General features: G+C 40.6%; 1 protein-coding gene across 27 annotated transcripts in view; it reads left to right on the forward strand.

The window, feature by feature from the left end:
- tcf7 (transcription factor 7) overlaps positions 1-21,768 on the forward strand; it is an 83,930-nt gene that overhangs the window by 32,834 nt on the left and 29,328 nt on the right. For all 27 annotated transcript variants that reach the window (XM_074611983.1, XM_074611984.1, XM_074611985.1 and 24 more), the window contains exon 4: positions 17,887-18,013. In XM_074611983.1, the coding sequence (XP_074468084.1) occupies positions 17,887-18,013 (127 nt within the window). The remainder of the gene's footprint in view (positions 1-17,886; positions 18,014-21,768) is intronic.

Here is a 21,768-nt window from a genome sequence, read left to right on the forward strand (position 1 = left end):
TTCAGGCGTTATCCATCATACAGAAAAGCATCATATCCCCCCCTCGAGACCAAGCCAAACCACTTGTGGTAACAACCACTTATAACCATAAATGAGAGTCAAGAAGAAAACCAAAGCTGTTTTTCCAGGTGTTTGGACGAAACTCCAGAGTATAGTTTTCAAGTCCATCTGATGTTTTCTGGCTGAAGCCGTTCACTTCTGGTGAAAAAGTTTTGTAACATTCAATTTATTTTTTTTCTGAGCCTTTAAAACACATGACTGCACACACTCACAGAAGCAATAATGTGTGTGTCCTTTAAAATGCTTTATTTTGGTTGGGCATATGCAGCGTAACATTATAGAAACTGTTCTGTGGTCACAGTAGCGCCTGTTTGGAGGGTCACCATGGTCACAGATGATCCTCGTACTGTGTCTTGTTTAACACACTGCCCTCTCGTCCAGAGTTTGATCTTTATGGTTTGAGGTTAACATTTGAATGTGGCTGAGGATACAAACAGACATCTCAATCTGCAGATTGCTTTCTTGATAAATCAGTCGTTTGGTTTAGAGTTGCCTGCTTTTAGTCGATTAGTTGGTCGTTTTGGTCTTAGTGGATTATAAGATTTCTTTAGTCAATTAGTTGTTTTTTTATGCTTTTTTCATGCTGATCGACTTATTTCCAAGAAACCTTTGATCGCATCTCTGGTAAACACAAGATTTAAAGCGGTGCTTTTGTGTGATTCTGTGTGGTGAAACTCAGTTTTACAGATCTTTCGATTAAATCAACTAATCAATTAGTCAACAAAATCAAATGTTAGTCGACCTTTAGCCGAGGATAGCCCTAGTTTGGTCTATAAAGCCTTAAAAAACTGGAAAATGCAAGTGAATACTGGTGAAAAAATTGTCATTAAATGCCACTTTTTGTTCAACCAACACACAAAAACTCCAACATATTCAATTTATTATAATGTCAGATGAGAAAAAGCAACCAATTCTCCCATTTGAGAAGCTGGAACAGTCAAATGTTTTTCATTTTTGCTTGAAAAATTACTTTTGACAATGACAATTAATCGAAATATCCTAAACTATTAGTACACTGTGAGTAGAAAGAGCTGTTTTAAAGGGTCAGTTCCCAAAAAAAAAAAAATTTATCTTCTCACTTACTCCATGTATGGACATATCAAAAGTGCATGTGAAATATGTTGTTTGTAATTTTTGGGACCCTTTAATGTCTTAAAGTCTACATCCATATTGCTTTTTGAATTGTTTGCATTCTGCCCTTACAAATGAAACAAGTGGAGCAACAGATCTTAAAGATCAAGAGACGGGACTTTTAGTGGCCCGTGGTTTGAAGCAGTGCAATGGTTGCCATGGTTACGGCATGCCCGCTCCGTCTCCTCACTGCCGCACTGGCGTGTAGAGAGGGGACCAGCCCAGCAGGTGGGCCAAGAGAGAGGTAGAGTAGAGTAAAGGTACAGTAGAAGGAGAGAGAGAGGAGAGCATGGGGCTGCTATAGGAGGTGGGGCGCACTGCATATCTGGAGGAATCGCTGCAGCCGCTGGGGTAAAAGGAATTAATCAGACAGAATAAATTAGGACATGAAAGGAGAGAGAGGGAGACAGAGCAGCATCCACCATCTCCCTCTACACTTCCATCCATCCATCACTCCATCCTTTCCTCTATCTACACATCCATCCATCTCTTCTTCTCTCCTAATCTTATTCTTGTCTCCATTTGTGGCTCTTTCTTCTGAAACAATAAGTTGATTAGTCTGTCGACAGAAAAATTAGTCGCTATTACGGTTATCGTTCAATCTTTTAAGGATAAATGGCAAAAATATACCGGTTTCAGCTTCCATCCTGGTTTCAAATGTGAATAGTTTGCTAGTCTCTTCGTCCTCTATGATAATAAATTGAATATCTTTGAGGTTTTTGACTGTTAGTCAAACAAAACAAGCATCGCTTTCATCTCTACATCTCCTCTTTCCAGTGATCCCATCTCCTAGTCAGCTTTAATTCAAGTGGGCTTTATTGGCAGGAAAAGTATTTTTCGCCAAAGCAAAAATAAAATCATGGCACTGATTCAGTTTGTGGCCGTTGGACAACAACCTTTTCCACTCCCCCCCCCTCTTTTTCATAGACCCATTTTTGTCTTTTTTAGGGGGAGATAGCAGGTCAACAGTAGATGTCACATAGAGGTGGTGTACATCATCTGAAAGCTGGTAACCGGAGGATTAATTTGAGATGCAGCTCAGCACTGTGTGTACCACATTAAGACACCAAGACCTTGAGGAATACCATAGAAAAAGCCATGCTGTGATTTGGTATCAAATACTTTTGACATTTGGAGCACTTCTGTTGTGGAAACTACTCAGAAACCTCCTTCTTGTCAACATAGCTAGGAAAGCCATCCATCCTCTGAATGCCCTAGCTCTCTAGTTTGTGGTTGTAAAGTTTCATGAGGCTGTGATTATCCCAGAGGTCACCACAGGTCATTTTATATAGTGAGGTCAAGTTTAAAAAAATGGCTCCTATGGGGAGTAACATCATCACACATGAATACAGTTGGGCTCATTGGATCCACAAGAGTCTCAGCTTTACAGTGATACCCAATTTATGTAATCCCAAGACTGTTTAGGGACCCCAGTATGCAGAAATATTCAAATACATCACTTTAAAATAGGAGAAAATAACACATTTGTACTGCATGCAAAAGAAACTGCATGTGATTATCATAAAGTGGGCATGTCTGTAAAGGGGAGACTCGTGGGTACTCGTAGAACTCATTTTCATTCACATATCTTGAGGTCAGAGGTCAAGGAGACCCCCTTTGAAAATTGACATGCCAATTTTTCTTCACCAAAATGTAGCCTAAATTCTAAAGACTGAGCCTGCTAGAGGCTCTGAAAAAGAGAAGTCGGCCGAGGGCGCCGCTTGAGGAGTGGAAGAGGTTAAGAACATTTTATTCAGAAATATATATTAGTAAATTAACTGATCATGGAAGCCATTCTCTGTTCTGCAGGGACCTTGAATCTCTAAAAACCTTTCAGAAAAGTTATATTTCTATGAACTATTTCACCATAAAAAGTTTTTTTAAGGCTAAACTTTTCTTTTCTGCCGCGTAGGGGTGCTCTGAATGACAGTTGCAGAGTGATGATTGAAAAATCTATGAAAAAGTAGGTCAAGCCCAGATCTAGTACTGTCAATGCAATTTAGAAACTGAATTAAAACCAGAAAAACACTCCACTTATTGTAATGAATGTTGTTTTTTTCACCTAGTTTGAAGTTTGTAAGGGGGTTCAAAAGTCACCATTCTGGGCCTTTACCCTCCGCCTGGAGATGAAGAATAGTGTCAACGTGCATTGAGACTTCTGAGACCCTTTTAAGTGCTTAGTGTCAGCCCCCTGTACGGACACTGGTCATCAGTGCTGATAAATAACCGTCTCTCACAAGCGTCCGTTGCAACGACTATAATCTTTGGTGAAGGATGGTTTTTAAAACGGTCCTGAGTTGTGCTGCTTGATCTCTCTGAGAGACGATGAAAGGAAAGAGCTGATTGGACAGCGGCCTCGGGGCTCTGGTTTGTCCCTGATGTCATCTGATGACTCTTGCAGACAGTTTGTACGTCTGTCGGTTTGAGTGTCTTCTGGCTGGGTTTGAGTTTGATGTCTCTGCTTTTTTCCTAGTTGATAAGTTGATAATTGTCAGAAATTGATAAATCATTGTAGTCATTTTTTAAGCAAACATGCCATACATTGTGATTCAAGCTTCTAAAACATGAGGATTTTTTCTGCATTTCTCTGTTTTACATCATTGTATCTTTTGGTTTTGTGCTCTTTGCCAGACAAAACAAGACTTTTGAAGATGTCACATTGGGCTCTGGGAAATTGTGATTTTTTTACTCTTTTCTTTTTTACATTTCATTGACTAAACAGTTAGTAGAAAACATTTATTTTAAGGCTTCTAATGCCTTTATTAGAGCAGCTGGAGGATGACAGGAAAGGGGGGAGAGAGAGGGGATAACATGCAGCAAAGGTCCGTGGGTCGAAATCGAACCCGGGCTGCTGGAGGTCTCCCCTATGGAAAACATAATCTATAGATTAATCAATAATCCTAATGCTAAATCAGAAGGTACAATAATATTAAGGAAATAACAATCCAAAGCTTAATGTCTCCTTTCACCTGAAGAGAACACAAATATGTATAATTCTTCCCAGTTACGAGCTGGCAGCCTCCCTCCTGTTGTGGAAACTGGAAGTTTAAAGTCAGTTCCAGAGGAGGAAAATGTCGCTGATGTGGGAGAGACTGAAAATAAATGCATGATAGATAAGAATGTTTGACATGCAGCCCTCGTATTTGTTTGTATTTGTCAAACATAGAATCTCCCAGTAGTAAAGAGCAGCCTCGGCCGTGTCATTGACACAAGCGAAGCAGGATAATCTAATGAAGACGGTCATTTGATGTCACAGCTGTTAATAGTGTTGAGTGAGGAATGCACAGTGGCTTTGTTGGAGTTTCTCGGCACAGAGCGAGAGGTCAACACGCTGAATAAAGTTTACACAGCAGCGGCTTTCAAGTATCGTGAAAAGAAAAGTATCCTGGAAATTCAGTGATTTTATTGACCTGCTCTAGTGTCAGGACTTTCATGTACAAGTGTAACAATTTCTATTTTTCTTGTTTCTTAAGAAGTGATTCAACGTGGAAAAACTTTGTGGAAAATTAGTTTTATTCTTTAAAAAGTATCTAAAAGTTTAAAAAGTATCAAATTTAAATGCAAATTTGTGCAAAAACATTTCACTTTTCAAAAAAGCAGATTGCCTTTTAATATTTCTTATAGCACCATAAAGTGTCTGTGTGCAAATAAATAAAAAAAGGCGTATCCAAAAAAATATTCCAGTTTGGGTTTCGGGGATGTTAAGGCCATTCAGCACACTCTGCCCCCCAGGTATTTCTTTTTGCGTGGCCTTCAATGCTCCCACAACACACAGGCGCCCAGGGATGAGATTATTTTGATACAAACATCAAAGCAGCAGATCAGACAGAAAGCACCGTGCACGTGAAGTGAACCGGTGGCCCAGAGGGCAGAAAGCATGTAAGCTGATTGAGTTGTCTGCTTCCCCAAAACTTGACTCAACCAACAGTTGGCCTACGCGCAGAGTCAGCCATGTACGACCGCCTCGGCAACGCCCTGATCGCTACAGACACACAAAACACATGAGAGAGACATGCACTGCTAGAAATACACATATGCATGGGGAAAACTGGCATGGTCATTTTCAAAGAGGTCCCTTGACCTCCGACTTCCAGATATGTGAATGAAAATGGTTTCTATGGGTACCCACGAGTCTCCTCTTTACAGACATGCCCACTTTATGATAATCACATGCAGTTTGGGGCAAGTCATAGTCAAGTCAGCACACTGACACACTGACAGCTGTTGTTGCCTGTTTCCATGTTATGATTTGAGCATATTTTTTATGCTAAATGCAGTACCTGTGAGGGTTTCCGGACAATATTTGTCATTGTTTTGTGTTGCTAATTGATTTCCAGTAATACATATATACATACATTTGCATAAAGCTCCACTCCAATGTTGTTAAGAGTATTAAATACTCGACAAATCTCCCTTTGAGGTACACTTTGAACAGATAAAAAATCTGTGCGATTAATCACAATTATTCATGGACAATCAAGCGATTAATCGCGGTTAAATAATTTAATCGATTGACAGCCCTAATATTTATAGATGTAGGTGTGAAGATGTAAATTTGTAGTTGTCCTAAACGTAGACAGATTTTGGGAGCATTATTCCAGAGTACCAGCAGCCTGTCTTTGAACTGATGAGCATACATGCAAAATCTTTTGGTGTGTGTTTTTCAAGATGTTTCTGACAAACAGTTTTAGGGCTGCAATTAACAATTATTTTTATAAGCAATTATTCTTTTATTGAATAGATCAATCGTTAAGCCTTTGAAAAGTCCATAAAATGATGAAAACATGGCCAACACAAGTTCTGAGAGCCCAAGGTCTTATATTCAAAAGTCTCGTTTTGTCTGACCAACAGTCAAAAACCGAAAGATATTCAATAAAAAATGATTTAAAAAAACACAGAAAAGCAGCAAACCCTCACATTTAAAATCTGTAACCAGCAAATATTTGTCTTTTCTTTTTGATAAAATCAACAAATTACGAATCTATCATCAAAATAGTTGCCAATTAATTGTCTGCCGATCAACTAATTTATTATTGAAACAATTGTTTCAGCTCTGAATTTATCCCGCAGTAGAAATTTGGTATGCATGCTAAAATATTTAAATTTGTTCTCAAAACCAAAGGTTTCTTAACAGGAAGGAAGAACCAAACTGGATTAAATCACATTCTCTGTGCATCTCTCTATCTAGAAAAACCCCAAAAAACCTTTGTTCTTTAATCATGACCTTTGTGGTTCTTTTATTGTGGTATTCGGTGGCCATATTTGTGTATTAGACAGATACCGGCACACAGGAAACACGTCACTGCAGGGTTTTTTTTTTTCATGTACGGCGGCATTTCCCATTTGGGCACATGGTCTGGTATTTAGGCTGAGCTTGTGAGTGAAAGCTGTCCTCGGCAGCCGTAGGGGAACGGTTTCACAATGAGTGAGCGATAGACGCGCTCAGTCATCTCAGCAGGGGACGGGACCGCATAACCTCCGGACAGGATGGCAATCACCCTGGGGATCTTTAAGACGAAAAAAAACAGATCTGAGGCCCGCCGTTTCCTTCCCTCAAACAGTACAGTAGGAGATTCACCAAAAGGTCGCTCATGATGCTAAAAACGTGCAGCCACCAGATGTATCAGGTCAGATAAACACAGTTTGACATTTCACCCTGGAAACAATCCCGGGTGGTTTGTCTGAGAATAAATGCAAACACAGACGCCTTTTCCACCACGGCGAGCCCTCTGTGCTTTTTCGACAATGCTGTTATCAAACCGCTAGATTTTTTTTTGTTTGTTGCTTCTGCTAACCGGCTCCCACAAGACAGACAAATATGGCTGTGGCCCCAAGTAGTCGTAGTATCTATTGTTTGAGTAAACCAAACCCTGGAGGAAGTGTGTCTCAAAGAGGATTTATGTCCTCTGCGGTCGCCTCATTTCCTCCCGACTCCCTGCGTCAATATTTTTGTTGTGGATGATTGCCCAAATGTCACAAACAAGTTGTTAATTGTGGCGCTTTCTGATAGAAATAAACAAGTACACCATTAATTAGCTCCCTTTAGGGACCAATCATTAGAGGTCATCTCTGCAGAGCGAAACCGTCACCGCAGTCTGGAAGAGAAAGTTGCCTGCTTGTCTGTCTCCGTCCACTCATTAAGAGAGCGATAACTCATCTCTAAATGCCATCGCAATGCTTGGATTGGATTTTGGTACCCAGTCATCCAGTATCCATGGCCCCGAGCCAGCTGCAGCCGAGCAGAGTGTCGTCTCTCATGAAGAGGTTTACTCACCACATCGAGCCTCAGCTGTGATGTCAGATTAAGTGTGAAAAGTGAATCTGTACTCTTTTCCTGTCTCTCTTTTCTCTTTCTCTCAAGTCTGGTCAGTACTTCCACTTGTATTACAACTACCATCATTCCTACTGTTCATCTTCTGCTACTGCAGTGCTGCAACTCTGTTGTTATTATTTACACCAGTATTGTTGGTAAATGGAAGTAAAGATAGTATAATCATTAGGGCTGTCAATTGATACAAATATTTAATCGGGATTAATTGCATGATTGTTCATAGTTAATCACGTTTCATCACAAATTACTTTTTTTATTTCTAAAAATGTACCTTTTATAGAGAGATTTGTCAAGTATTTGATACTCTCGTCAACATGGGAGTGGGCAAATATGCTTGCTTTATGCAAATGTCTGTATATATTTATTACTAGAAATCAATTAACACAAAACAATGACAAATATTGTCCAGAAACCTTCACAAATATACTCAAATCATAACATGGCAAGCCCAACAGGAAACAACAGCTGTCAGTGTGTCAGTGTGCTGACTTGACTATGACTTGCCCCAAACTGCATGTGATTATTATAAAGTGAGCATGTCTGTAAAGGGAAGACTAGAACCCGTTTTCATTCACATATCTTTAATATAAGTTTGGAGCATTATTTAACCCCCTTTGGCGACAAGCTAGTATGACATGGTTAACTTTGACAGCCCTAATATGCTTACATAAAACATATGCATACATAACAACCTGTGCAGGAGAGCTGAAGGCTTGTACAAATACATGACATTAATAATGAATCAGAACGGATGGAACAAGCAATTACAGGCAAAGAATAAATGCATAAAATACATATTCAACTTGTTCTCATACATTTTCTGTAAGGCTGTCCTCGGCCAAAGAAATTCTTAGTCGACCTCACTGTCCTCCTCGGTAAAACTAGTAGAAGGAGGAGGAAAAGTGGTGGTTAAATACAAATGAAACCAGTGTCCTTCATCCTGGTGTGAATGATGATCAGATTACTTTTCTATCTTGATCCAAACAAATCTTCTTCTTATCAAAATACTGGAATCATTGTTCTCTGTGAACGTTACGTTTGGGTGTAGTATGCATAGTAATATGTACACACACACACAAAGTGTTTCTGTCTGTTAGTAACAAGCGGCGGTTACTGATTCATCATGGCCACGGCCCAGATGTTCCAGTGGTGTGCGGCAGCAGTGGACGATGGTGCGTGTGTTTGCACATGTGTTTGTGTGTGTATTTGCATGCACACCACTGGGCGTGTCCTTGCATACATGCATCCATGCATGCATATGAGCATTTGTGAGTGTGTGTGTGTGTGTGTGTGTGTGTGTGTGTATGTGTGTGTGTAATTGGGGAGTGGGCGGGCTTGTTGGGGGGGGTGTTTGGCCCTTTTTTAAACATAGCTGCGTTGTTATGGTTGCCTGGGCTTTGATGTTGCCCAAACCTCCAACTAAGAGGCTCTCATTTTGGGCTCCTGACTCTGGAGAAGGCAATGACTTCCAGATTGGGAGACCTACTCACTACTGGAGACCGACTGCTGCGGTGGGACGGGCTGTGGGAGGTCATGTCGGGCAGGGCAGGTCACCCTGGTGGTACTCTACAAAGCACTGGACTCTGACACCAGAGTGCACGGTTTTGGTTGAAAAACATGGCTTGAATTAGGAAACAGTAATGATTTTGGTTAAATATTAATAAAGTGAATGCCTCATGCTTCACGACTACATTGACTTTTTCTACATTTAACCAAGACCACCATACTGTTTTCCTAAACCGAACCAAGTGCTTTGAGTACTTTTCCATTTAAACATTTTGCATTGGTGGTGAACAGTTTGCAGATGTGTTCAATATAAACGTTAGTATAAAGAAATCCAGACAGCAATACAGTACATTTCTTACAAAAAGTATTTACAAATGCAAATTGGTTGTGTATGAACGTAATGTCTCTGAGTTATATTGTGTATTAAAGAGAGAATTTAAGGAGCAGCAGTGGAGGAGAAAATTACAAATATCATAAAAGTACAGTTACAGAATGCATTTCAAGTTAACTGAATTAAATGTTTCAGGTGTTTGTTTTTTTCTATAAGCATGCTGTATATTTGTCTCTGAAATACAAAACCGAAAAGATTTTCTAGCAAATAATCAGAAATCAAATGACATCCTATACAATCCATTTCCTCTCAACAAAGCCAGAAACCTTTTCTTTTCAGAAATCATATTAATCATTTCAGTTTTTTCTTAGTCATACAGGAGAGTTTCAGAATAGGTTGAGCAGGTATTTCCCACCGTCGTGCCTTTTGACTTCATATACGTTTCATATACATTAACCTTCCTCCATGGAGTCGATAAAATCAGATCTAAAATTGATAAAAAATCTAATATCAGTCAGATCTAGGCCAAGAGTTTCCACGGGATCAAATGCTCTGTGAGATTCTCACTTCTCTTTTGTTGCCACCTCATATTCTCCTCTCGCTCACATGTCTTTCTCTTTCTGTACATCATGTCTTTGTTTGTCTCAGTCTCTCTTTGTCACTTTCTCTCTGCGTGCAGGTGTCGGGAATTTTACCGCGCCGTTAGACTCGTTTTTTTTCCCCCCCTCCTGTTCACCCACAAATCCCCGCACTCATCATGTGTATATACTGTGTGTGTGTGTGTGGTTATTGAACATGACCCTGACCTCTGACCTCTAAGATGAAACGTTGTTGTACTTAGAGCGGTACATTTGTGTCTTTTTAAAGGACACTGAAGAGGTGGAAAAAAACGATTTCCACTTCCAACTACCTTGACATTCGACATGTGCTGCTTTGACAAAGGAGAAAAAAAACCCATCTACATTGTGTGAAGTAATCATTGATGAAATAGGTTTTCTCCACTGAATAGCTCCTGAAATCCATGTTCTGCCTTAGTGGAGTGATGGCACTCCACACTGCATCCACCGTCAGGCTCTGGACACCAGTTTCTCACCTCTCTCGAGTGGCACATTTGTTGTAATAGTTAATTTGCAGATCTGGTTTGATTCACACACTGATTTATAAATGGTTGTTTTCATTTGTCTTTGGCGGCCGGTTTATTAAGTGCAACCTCGATTCATTTGATGACAAAACATGACGCCGTCGAGCTCAGATCTCTTTGTGAGCAAGCTCTTTCCTGCAAAGCAGTTTGATTGCAGCCACTTGAAAGGATTGCAGAGAGAGCGAGGTGAAGCCACCATTAATTCCCAGCGACTGTGCAAATTATTATTTGTTCTTTTTTTTCATTATTTCCTCCACGCCAGGGCAAGGATGACCGTGAAAGAAAAAAAAGAGTGAATGAGTGTTTTGAATGTGCCATCTCCGTGAAATTTGAGATTAAAGACATTAGACTCAAAAGCACTCTGGAGGAGGGGAACAAAAGGGAGGACGCTTTAATTTCCGCTTCAAATATAAAAAGAGACGGATCTACTTAGTGTGTCATCTGAAAACTAAAGAATACATTAGAGGCGTTTTATCAGCATTAGGTCCTCTAAATGAAGGCGCGCGTGTGTGTGTCGATTGCGTTTCTTTGCACGCATGTGTATGTGAAATGCATACGTACGAGTGTGTGTGTGTCAGGGTCAAGGTGGAGGGCCGTCATTACAAACAAGTGATGTCTGAGACCCCATTAACTCTTGTATTCAGCAGCAGATATCTGTTCAAATAGAGTGGAGATAAAAGGCAGCAACAATATGCTGATAAATCAAAGGCCTTTCAAGTGAAATTAGACTACAGAGAGACTGAGGGCTACATGTGCGATTTCCTGACGCACTTAAAAAGGTGATATCTAATTGAAATTTTTAAAGTAATCGCGTCTTTGAAGTCATTACATCTTTGATGTAATCAACAAACAGGAGATTTATTATTCAGTGCTGCTGCAGTTGGTGTTTGGCAGTGGGTTTCTTCATGTTTAGGGCTGCTTACATGATTAATTAATGTATGTACAGTGATACACAGTATGCTTTCAACCAGTATGCACCAACTACTGTTTCTTTACCTTTTGAAGACATTGTGTAACATCGGTTAAAGCTAGTCAACGTTTCTCGCCAAAATGCATTTTATGTATCCTTGAGGCCTGACAAAAGTGTTGAATATAGTTCCTTCTTCATAAACATTTTTGCAAGTGTCATCCATGTCTGATATCTTGCAGTCTTCTACTTCAATGCCTTTTTCGACTAATTAGGCCTGGGCGATATGGAGAAAATCAAATATCAATATTTATATATTGATATATTGCCCAGCCCGACAACCAATTGGTAGTTTTGGTCTTAGTTGACTTGGATTTGGTTTGTAAATTAGTCATTATTTCATGCTGAATGAGCACATCTCTGGTAAACACAAGATTTAAAGCGGTGCTTTTGTGTGATTCTTTGTGGAGAAACTCAGTTTTACAGATCCGTCCTATTTCTCAGTGTCAATGCACATCGACGCTCTAGTAAAGGAGCAGTTTTATCACATTCATTGCCCAGCACATCCTTGCTGCCCTACCTTGACTGCTTTTTGTGTCTCTGCAGTCTGCTCAGTGTGTTTTACAGGCGTTAAACGACGCAATGCTACACGGCGTTGCCGGTATGTGTGTTGACCCTGATGGTGTCCATACTCCAGATTTTGGGATTTTCATCAGTGAACACAGACTGTGGGGAAATCAGGAATACGAGGGAATATAGAGTGCTCCGAGCTCCGCCCATTTCCAGGTGGGCCCACCTGACTTTTTTGCTGCAGGGCATCAAATAACGATGCTTTGTCACAGCCGTCGGCGTTGGATACCGACGCTTAAGGCACCCTTTAGCGTCGGTTATAAGATGCACCGGGCGTTCCGTTAACTATAATGTAAACGGTAGACGCTCAGGGAAAGTGCGACGGGAGTGTGGTGATGTAGTTTAAAGAGCGAAAAGAGACAAACTGGGCGGGCGGGAGGGGAGGTGGATGGGTCCAACAAACACAAGGCTTTCATCCAGGAGACCACTGTCTGGTCCTGTGCGTGAAGTTACAATCAGCTGTTCATTTGTGTTCATCGAACCTAGCAAGCGTTTTTGTTTACTTCACAACATTAAGCACGTGTTTACTGCGACCAAAAAGAGTGACGCCGAGCGGTTGGGATAAGAATGCGTTGGACATTTTGTTAATTTCAGAAACTTAAAAACGGTGTGAAGCAGATCCTCCGACTGAACATCTGAAAATACCTTTTCACCCATTCGGACGGTCCTAACAACACTTCTGAAAGAGCACGTATTGGCCTTCAGTCATAATCAGTGCTTTCATATGGTCCCTCATGCATATTATTTTCCTTTAAATAAAAAAAAAAATAGATAAATCAAAGTTCAGTCGGTCGCAGTTGAAAACCCTATATTTACTATTGATATGTATGAATTTATTCTCTGACGATTTATGTCGGCCTGCAAGGGTGGGTAACTCTACTCCTGTAAATTAAAGGGTGAGTGAACTTTTCCCTCCGTTGCATCTGTGTGCGTGTTTTAATATGTGTGTGTGTGTGTGTGCACCTGAACATATGTGTTACTCCTCTGTTACAAAAACATAGCAGCGAGTTTCCGTTTCAAAGATGCCAAAGTGTTATTTGATCTTTTGCGAGTGTGTGTGTGTGTGTGTCCCTCACATGCATGTACACGCTCGTCTGTTTCGGCTAAGGTAATTATGTGTAAGTTGTGTGAGTGTATGTGTGTGGTGGGGCGAGGAGGGGAGGGGGGGATTTTTTTTTAAATACAGAGGGGTTGATAATTATGGGTTAAATGAGTGCTCTCAGTCAGCCTCCCTGAGTGTGTGTAAAAAAAGGAAGGCGCAGCGAAAGCCACTTCAAGGCCGGCTAATTACCCCGAGGAAGAGAGGAAACATAAATGGACGATTTTGCGGCTATAATGTTACAGCAAAACGGCTACATCGACCTCAGCACGTGAAACGGAGCCACAGCTACTTTTGAAGGCTCATAGCAGCCCTGCACAGATGTGTGTGTGTGTGTGTCTGCATCCATATGTGTAGAATCTGTCGAAAAGCAGAATATGTGTGTGTGTGTGTGTGCGCACTGTAAAGTAGGTGAGGTGTGATTTGTGTGCAAATATTCACACTTCACACTATAGTCTGTATGTGAGTAGTATTCACATCCGCTGGATTGTGTGTTTCTTTAGGTATATTGGTTTCTACAGTGTACACAGTGGTTTTCTGTGTACAATGTTGTCTTTTTATGTAACATTTGAAAACTAATTTACATATCTGTTGCAGTCATGAACTCTGATTCTTTGCATTCAAGGCTCAGTCAGATTTGTTTTATGTCATGTGACCTCTATACATATGCATGGTGGTGCTCACTGCTGACGCTAACAAACCAGTTTGGGGATTTTCCTTGCAAAATGTCATTGCTACTGCTGAAAATGTAAAGTTGCACCATTTCAGAGCCGTGTGACTCTGTGTGTTTGCGGAAATTACTTTGATTTGTGTTTATATCAAGTGGTGATGAAGAGCAGCAAAAAATTGATCTGGAAGTTAAAATGCTCTGAAGGCAGCAGCGTCATTAAGAAACAGACTGCTGATAAGATCTGACACCAGTGTGTCTGTAGAGTCACGAGACTTAAAGTATTGCTGGAAGAAAATCACAGTTTGACTTGTTGATCATTTTAGGCATCAAGTGATGAGATCAACAAACGTTTTCAGATAAAAGGCAGCATTTTAAAGCTGCACAGTCGCATTACATTTTTTGCATTATTTTAAACTAGCGCTGTCAATCGATTCAAATATTTAATCGTGATTAATCACAAGATGGTCCATAGTTAATGTATTAATTAAAAATTAATCGCACATTTTTTATCCATTCAAAATGTACCTTAAAGGGAGACTTGTCAAGTATTTAATACTCTTATCAACATGGGAGTTGGCAGATATGCTGCTTTATGCAAATGTATGTATATATTTATTATTGGAAATCAATTAACAACACAAAACAATGACTAATATTGCCCAGAAACCCTCACAGGTACTGCATTTAGCATAAAAAACATGCTCAAATCATAACATGACAAACTCAAGCCCAACAGGCAACAACAGCTGCATTGGTGTCATGCCAGAGTTGCCTCATCACCAGTGTCTGACTTCTCAATACCCCCAACGTCAATATCCACATTATTGTGAAAGTGCCGACAATAAATCTGATTTAGTGCTGAATAATATAGAAATATCCGAAACAGAATAGCTCAAGTCTATTGTTCAAGGTAATTAAAAGGTGATTTTAATATATATATTTCAGTTTTTACCATGTTTCTGTTTTATCCTCGCAACACCAGTTCTACAATCTTTCTTTTTTTCATACAACCATCTTGAGTTGTTTTGTGAAGGGAACACTGACTCTCAATTAGATCATGAGTAGATCTTAGTACATTTTTCCCATCACTCACTTCCATCCCACATGACTATTTGTGTTTGATTACCATGACAACATGTGTCTACACGGGAACATTGGGGATGATTTTGTTGCCTTTGTTTGTCAGCCTGTAAAGTGGCCATTTTTCGACAAAATCTTTGCATATTCCTTAATCTCCTCCGTCTGTGAAGGCTTCTCCAGGTTCTAATGAATACAGACCTTATCTAAAACCTCACCTCTATGTCCTCCACCCTGCTCCCACACTACCTCCTCTCACCACCCCCTAACCTCCCACCCTTCGGCTCTCCGGTACAGAGGCACTGCGTTTTGTTTTCATGTGTCTCAACATTGAAAGCGGTATAGCAGTTTGATCTTAGCTCCACAGCTAGGCGTGTAGCATACACATGAGGGTCCGTTTGTGTGTGTGTGTGTGTGTGTGTGTTTGGCCAGTGAGAGAGACTTTAAGATCTTGATGGATAGGAAAGGAGTCGTTGAAAGTGTGTGTGCGTGTGTGTTAATGTGGAGTGTATCGTGTGGAAGCTCTGCCTTTAAGTGATAAGGTATTCACTTTGTAACTCAGCAGGAGGCCCAGCAAGAAGCTCCAGATCTGCCCCTCTGTAGTGCTGATGTTACACACTCCCGCTCACACACACACACAGGCTTGTCCATCTCAGTGTACAAAATAAAATATCTTTAAAACTTTTCTCAGAAATATTCATATACATGAAAATCGGCGTCTCTGCCAAGCTTTCAAAGACTTAATGCAGCTTGGAGACACACACACACACACACACACACACACACACACACAAATACTGTATATCCATCCTCACACATCCACCCACTCAAAAACACACATTCACACTCGCACAAAAAGACGCATATTTACACTCGCCTCCCACAGGAATAGTTACACTGCCCAGTCCACACACACACATGGCGTGGTTCAAACAACATACGCAGCCAGTGTAACGGCTTGGTTGGCTGCCTGCAACATCGCAAACCGCTGTGACATATCGTATGTCAGCCAGCATGCTGTGAGCATTAGCAATAACTGGATTTCACGTAAGTTATTGAAAGCCATTTGTAAACAGAAACATGAAAGCAAAGAAGCTCGCACGCAGCCTCACTTGATCATCAAAGGCTTATCGATCAAATGGGCCTCCTCCTCCTCCTCCTCCTCCTCTTCTCTGCTCCACTGAAAACCAATGGGAGCAGCCCATCTTGTTTGTTCCAAAGCAGATTTAAGATGCCAGCTTTCTTTCTTTCCATCTCTCGTTCTTGTACATGTGTGAGCATGTTAAGTTAGATTTTTTTTTGTATCTACGAGCAAATGCAAATGTCCTAAGACAGTGTCTGAGAGAACGATATTGGTATCTTTGTGTGTCTGTGCGATCTTGCATCTTTAAACATCAGTGATTCAATGAAGAGAAGAAAAGAGATTTGTCTAAAACATGTCATGTTTGTTTCTGAGTGAATGTGATCAGCTATTTTAGATTTAGTCTTCGCCTAAAGACGAAAATACATATTTGTTTTAGTCACATTTTAGTCATTTTTATGCTCCATAGTTTAAGTCTAGACGACAACTCTCTCAGTCTCGTCATCGTCTTGTCTTGAAAAAAGGACGTTGACAAAAATCTTCTTTTAGCAAATGAAAGAAAGGAAAACATTCATCACCAGCCGTGTTTCCATTCACATATTCGTATTCACATTTTGAAGTGTCGTGTTAGAAAAGCTGTGTGGAAATGGCAAAATTTGATAAAACCTCCTCAAATGCGAAAAAAAAGTTTTTTACGCTCGCTTGAGGTGGTTTTTGTCTTTGTCGAAAAAGTCTTGATGCGCTAAACGGGATATGTAAACGCCTTTGCTGAATAAATCCGACGTAGTGAACATTTAACTCACATGATTGATCAGCTGTTTCCGCTGTAGCCGTCTGCTTGGATATTCCCATAACGTGGGAATGCTTGTCTTCGTCTCCGGACAGCATGAAACACGGCCAAAAATAGCTGACATGGAAGAACAATTAAAACTCAATTGAAAAAAATTCCTGAAGACCTCTGTAATGGAAAATTCTGTTAATTTCCCTAGATGAGTCCTAATGAACGTTGAAATAAAGATCTCAAACAGATGAAATGTCTTTGTTGTAATTTACTCTTATAAGAAGAGGCACTGGTTATACAGAGTCACACAGATACATTATTTACATACTTATCCATATTTCTCTCGTAGATGGTTAGATGGCCGAGGCGACTTGTTTTGTTTCCGGTTCGCAACCTCTACTTCTTCTTCTACTCTTTTTACTGGTAGATTACAGCCATGCGTAGCCTATAACGCCAACTTCTGACCAAACTACACTGCAGCCAAATTTATTAGCTCCACACCAGTTGAAGAACGCGCCTAATTCACATCTCTTTTTTGTGACGTTTCAAAAGCTCTCTTAAAATTTGCTTGACAATTGAATGGAAACACGTCGATTGTGATGTTCTTTGATCGTGTTTGGCTAGATGATTTATATTAAATCTTGAAATACAGTTGCCAAACATCATTAGTAATTACAAAAATGCAGATTTATTTAGCAGTTTTTATTTTTTTAATCTGTAATTCTTCATGTGTCGGACAAAAAAATTATAATACAAGTTTTGATAAGAACTCCTGCAAGTATTTCAATCAGTCCTGCATCCTGGATTATCTCAATTTGGGTCTAATTTTACCTGTTATTTCTGTCATTTATAACATTTCAATCAATATTTGAATTGGTAAAATATAGGAAATGAGCCCCTCTGAAGGTGAAATTGTTGCACTTGCAGGTGTACACTGCAATACATGACTGTAATGAGTGTGTCGACCTTAAAATAACTGTTTCTTGTAATATGTACTGTATATGTGTTTGTGACTCACCTCAAACTGAGCCCCTGCAGCCCTCGTATCTCACCAATTCAGTCAGTGTGGAAAAAAACGTAGGAAATAGTGTAAAATCATTCTAATCTAAATTGGTTTTGTGTCGTTGTGTCTCGTCAACAGTCCAACAAAGTGTCGGTGGTGCAGCAGTCTCACGGGATGCACCCGCTGACGTCCCTCCTGCCCTACAGCAACGAGCACTTCAGCCCGAGTCCTCCACACCTGCCCACAGACATGAGCCAAAAGACAGGTGAGAACACACACATGTATATATACTGTGCACCTGCACACACACACACACACAGAAAGACTGAAGTGTTAGTACTGGGGCTGCTGCCTCTTCAGTTTTGATCTTAGTCGACTAAGATTTCTTTAGCCGATTAGTCATTTTTTATGCTTTTTCATGCTGAATGACTTATTTCCAAGAAACGTATGAGCACATCTCTGGTAAACACAAGATTTAAAGTGATGCTTTTGTGTGATTCTTTGCGGAGAAACTCAAGTTTTACAGATCTGTCGACTAAATCAACTAATCGATAAGTGTTAGTCGACTAAGAATTTCTTTGGTCGAGTGCAGCCCTAATATGTACGCACACGTATTCTAGGCATAGACATGGAAACGCCGTATACACACACACACACACGTCCATCATTACTGATGCTAAATTCTTGTTGAAACTCCGAATTGCACACGTTCAAGAGGACACACACACACACAAGTAAACACAGACATTCTCCAGACAGCTGCTGAATTGTTGCTGAAATCCTCGTCCACACACACACACACACACACACACACACAACACACACAGCGATCTGTTTGTGTTGTCGACACATCATTCATCACATCGACACAAATGCAGCACACACAAGCTCATCTTACCAGAAACACACACACACACACACAAGTAATGTAATATAACAAATGTAATCTTACTATTTATTTTTCCCGTTCCCTCCTCTACACACACACGCAATACATTCATGTTCATAAAACCTACCCCCCCATCCTCTCTCCTCACACATGGACACACACACACACGCATGTACTGAGGCACGCACACAGTGTGTGAAGTGGCAGCACCGGCTCCGTCAGCCTGTGGCGGTTCCATGGCCGCTCTGAAGTGGCCTGCTCCTCTGAAGGGACCGCCAGCCACACACACACACACACACACACACACACACACACACACACACACACACACACACAAGATGGAAACAATTAGAGTGACAATCGCACAAGCCATCGCTGCAGCACACACACGGTTCTCCTTAGCAAGCGCTGTGCATACAAACACACTCTGTTTGAAAGTCACAAACAAACACACCCTGACATTTAAACACTGTAGGATTTTTGCCTTTTCAAGAGGTGGAGCTTAAAGGGTGGCGGCGTTGGTCGGTCCATCTGTCTCGCTGCGCGCCTCACACTTTGATCCAGTGCAAGATATCTAAACTGCTGAACACGTTGCTGTTGAATTTGCTGAACGCATTCATGATCCCCGGAGGATTTTAGCAACCTCATCAACCTTTCGTCTAGTCACGAGTCGAAATCCGAGCACTTTCACGGTCTCCAGAGGACTAACCATACATGTATTAAAGAGGAGCTCCACTGATTTTACACATCAAAGTCTGTTTTTAGATCTTGGAGAGTACTACTGCATGCTGTATAGACTTGTATAGAGACTTTTGTGGCTCCAGAGGGAGCTGTGCAAAATCTGATAAATTGGTTGGTTGGGGCTGAAGACTACAAGTTTAAAAAATGGAAAAAAAAATCTGGAGATGTGGAGTTCAAAGTAGTGAACTTTACCAGACCTCTGTAGCTGCTTCTCATCTCGCTTGAGGCTATAATGGATCAAGGCTACATTAGCGACTACTAGCAGGACACACCCAAATCAAACTGTTTGCAGTCAAGGTGCATTGTGGGTAATGTAGGCGTCAGGTATTGACAATGTGTGGAATAAAACACACGATATCTCTGGTTCTGCTGTATCAATTTTGATCCTGTGGGGGTTTTTTTAAACTATGGAAGTACAATGCTAAATCGTTGGAGGAATCTTCTAAGAGTGCAGATCAGCCTTTCTGGTTGTTCATTAATCTCAAGGTTGGTTGCTACTTTCCACATGTTGAAGTGTCCTTGAGCAAGACGCTGAACGACAAATTGCCCCCAGAGCCGTGTGTGTGTGCAACCATCACATTGGTCACATTTTGCCTCGCCGAGTGTGAGTTTGGTCTTAAAATAAGTACGTAAACCAAGTACAATAGGTACGTAAACAACATAACAAAAGTACGGAAAACACGTCACAAATGTCACTAAAAAGATGTGACAAGCGTCTCTAACGTAACTTACAAAACACCGGTCTCGAACACCAGTCTCCTGGTTAAAAGTCCTGTGTTTGTTAGACCCGTCCACCTCCTCTCCCGCAACAACACCTCTCTTATTGCACGCTTTTGCGCATTATCATGTCATTCATATGCCTTATCGTGCGACCGGGCTGGTGTATGTGTGTGTGGGTGGATGAGAGGCCATTTACTGCAACATCTGCAAAACTATTGTCAAGACAACTCAGAGGGCAAAACTTCCCCAAAACCAAAGAATGCTATTTTTTGTTTGTTGCATGACATCATCTCAGTGTACGGTCTTTGGTACGAGCTTCTGTAGTAGGTTCAGGGAAAGAGACACTAAAGCACATGTGCTGTGGGCTGCACATCGAGGGGGTAAACCAAGATGAGAAAACCCTTTTTGTTTTGGCGAATGTACTGGATGAGCAACTGTCATCGGAATGAATAGAACATCCAGTTCTTTTTATGCATCCATGAGACTAAACCTTTTTATTCTGGACACTCCATAGCTTTTCCATGAAAATTATAGGACATCTATTGGTAATTATTGGATGTAATTCAGTGTAATTCCCTGGTTTATCAGTGAAGTTTATGAACTACTCTGCAGATTGGAGACGTTGCTAACCGAAAGCACATTGAGCAGATCTGTACAACTCCTTAGCATAAGAAAACCTAAATCGCTTGTGTGCTGTTTTCTCCAGCCAACCTTTTCATGTTATTCGCTGTAATGAACATGCAGCTCCAGCAACACACACATTTTATCAGTCAAAAGCTTCACAGTGCAGCCAAGAGTGGGTCCTCAGTTAACTAATGATTACAACCAGAATGACGATGAAAACTACGATACTGGTGAGGGTTTGATAATAATAACTTGTAATCTAATAGAGAGGGAATCACCAGAGGCCCCACTATACGATATTGTGACGATACTTAAGTCACAATACTTAAGTGACGATACTTAAGTGACGATACTTAAGTGACGATACGATTTTATTGCGATTTTAAACCTTTTTGCAATATGCTGATTATTGTGATAAGATATATTGTGATTTATTACCTTTTTTTCGACTGCAAATTATGCAGTTTGTCAACATCTGTTTTATCTAATAAGATACAGTTTTCACGCTGTTCATCTCAGAGTTTTCATTCACATATGTTGAGGTGATACCAGTTTTTCTCACCAAAATGTAGCATAAATTTGGAGCGTTATTCCCGACAAACTAGCGTGACAAGGTTGGTACCATCGATTCCTTAGGTTTTCTAGTTTCATATGATACCAGGATCTTCACTTAGCTTTAAAACTGAGGCCGCTACAACCTTTGAAAGACGGAATAACTGCTGGGCCTGCCGTCGGATTGTTAAGAGGGTAATAGTTGATATAATAAAAGATTGATACTTGACGTATAGCGATACAATATTACCACGCAAAATATCACGATGGTGTCGATTTTTTTTCTCCCACCCTTATAATTTAATGAAGTTATTACAGCTTTATTTGTACAAGCCATTCACATAGAATACAACAACAAATAGTAAAAAGACGAGTGCAGGCAGAGGTCGGCAGTATATAACTCACAGTTTAATACAGTTAGCAGCCATGAAATCGTGCCCTAATATGGCGAGGTGGAATTCATCGGTCCTCTAACTCTGCCTGGGTTTTCCTCA

The sequence above is a fragment of the Sebastes fasciatus genome, chromosome 16 (genome assembly GCF_043250625.1).
Source record: "Sebastes fasciatus isolate fSebFas1 chromosome 16, fSebFas1.pri, whole genome shotgun sequence".
In the NCBI taxonomy this organism is placed as follows: domain Eukaryota; kingdom Metazoa; phylum Chordata; class Actinopteri; order Perciformes; family Sebastidae; genus Sebastes; species Sebastes fasciatus.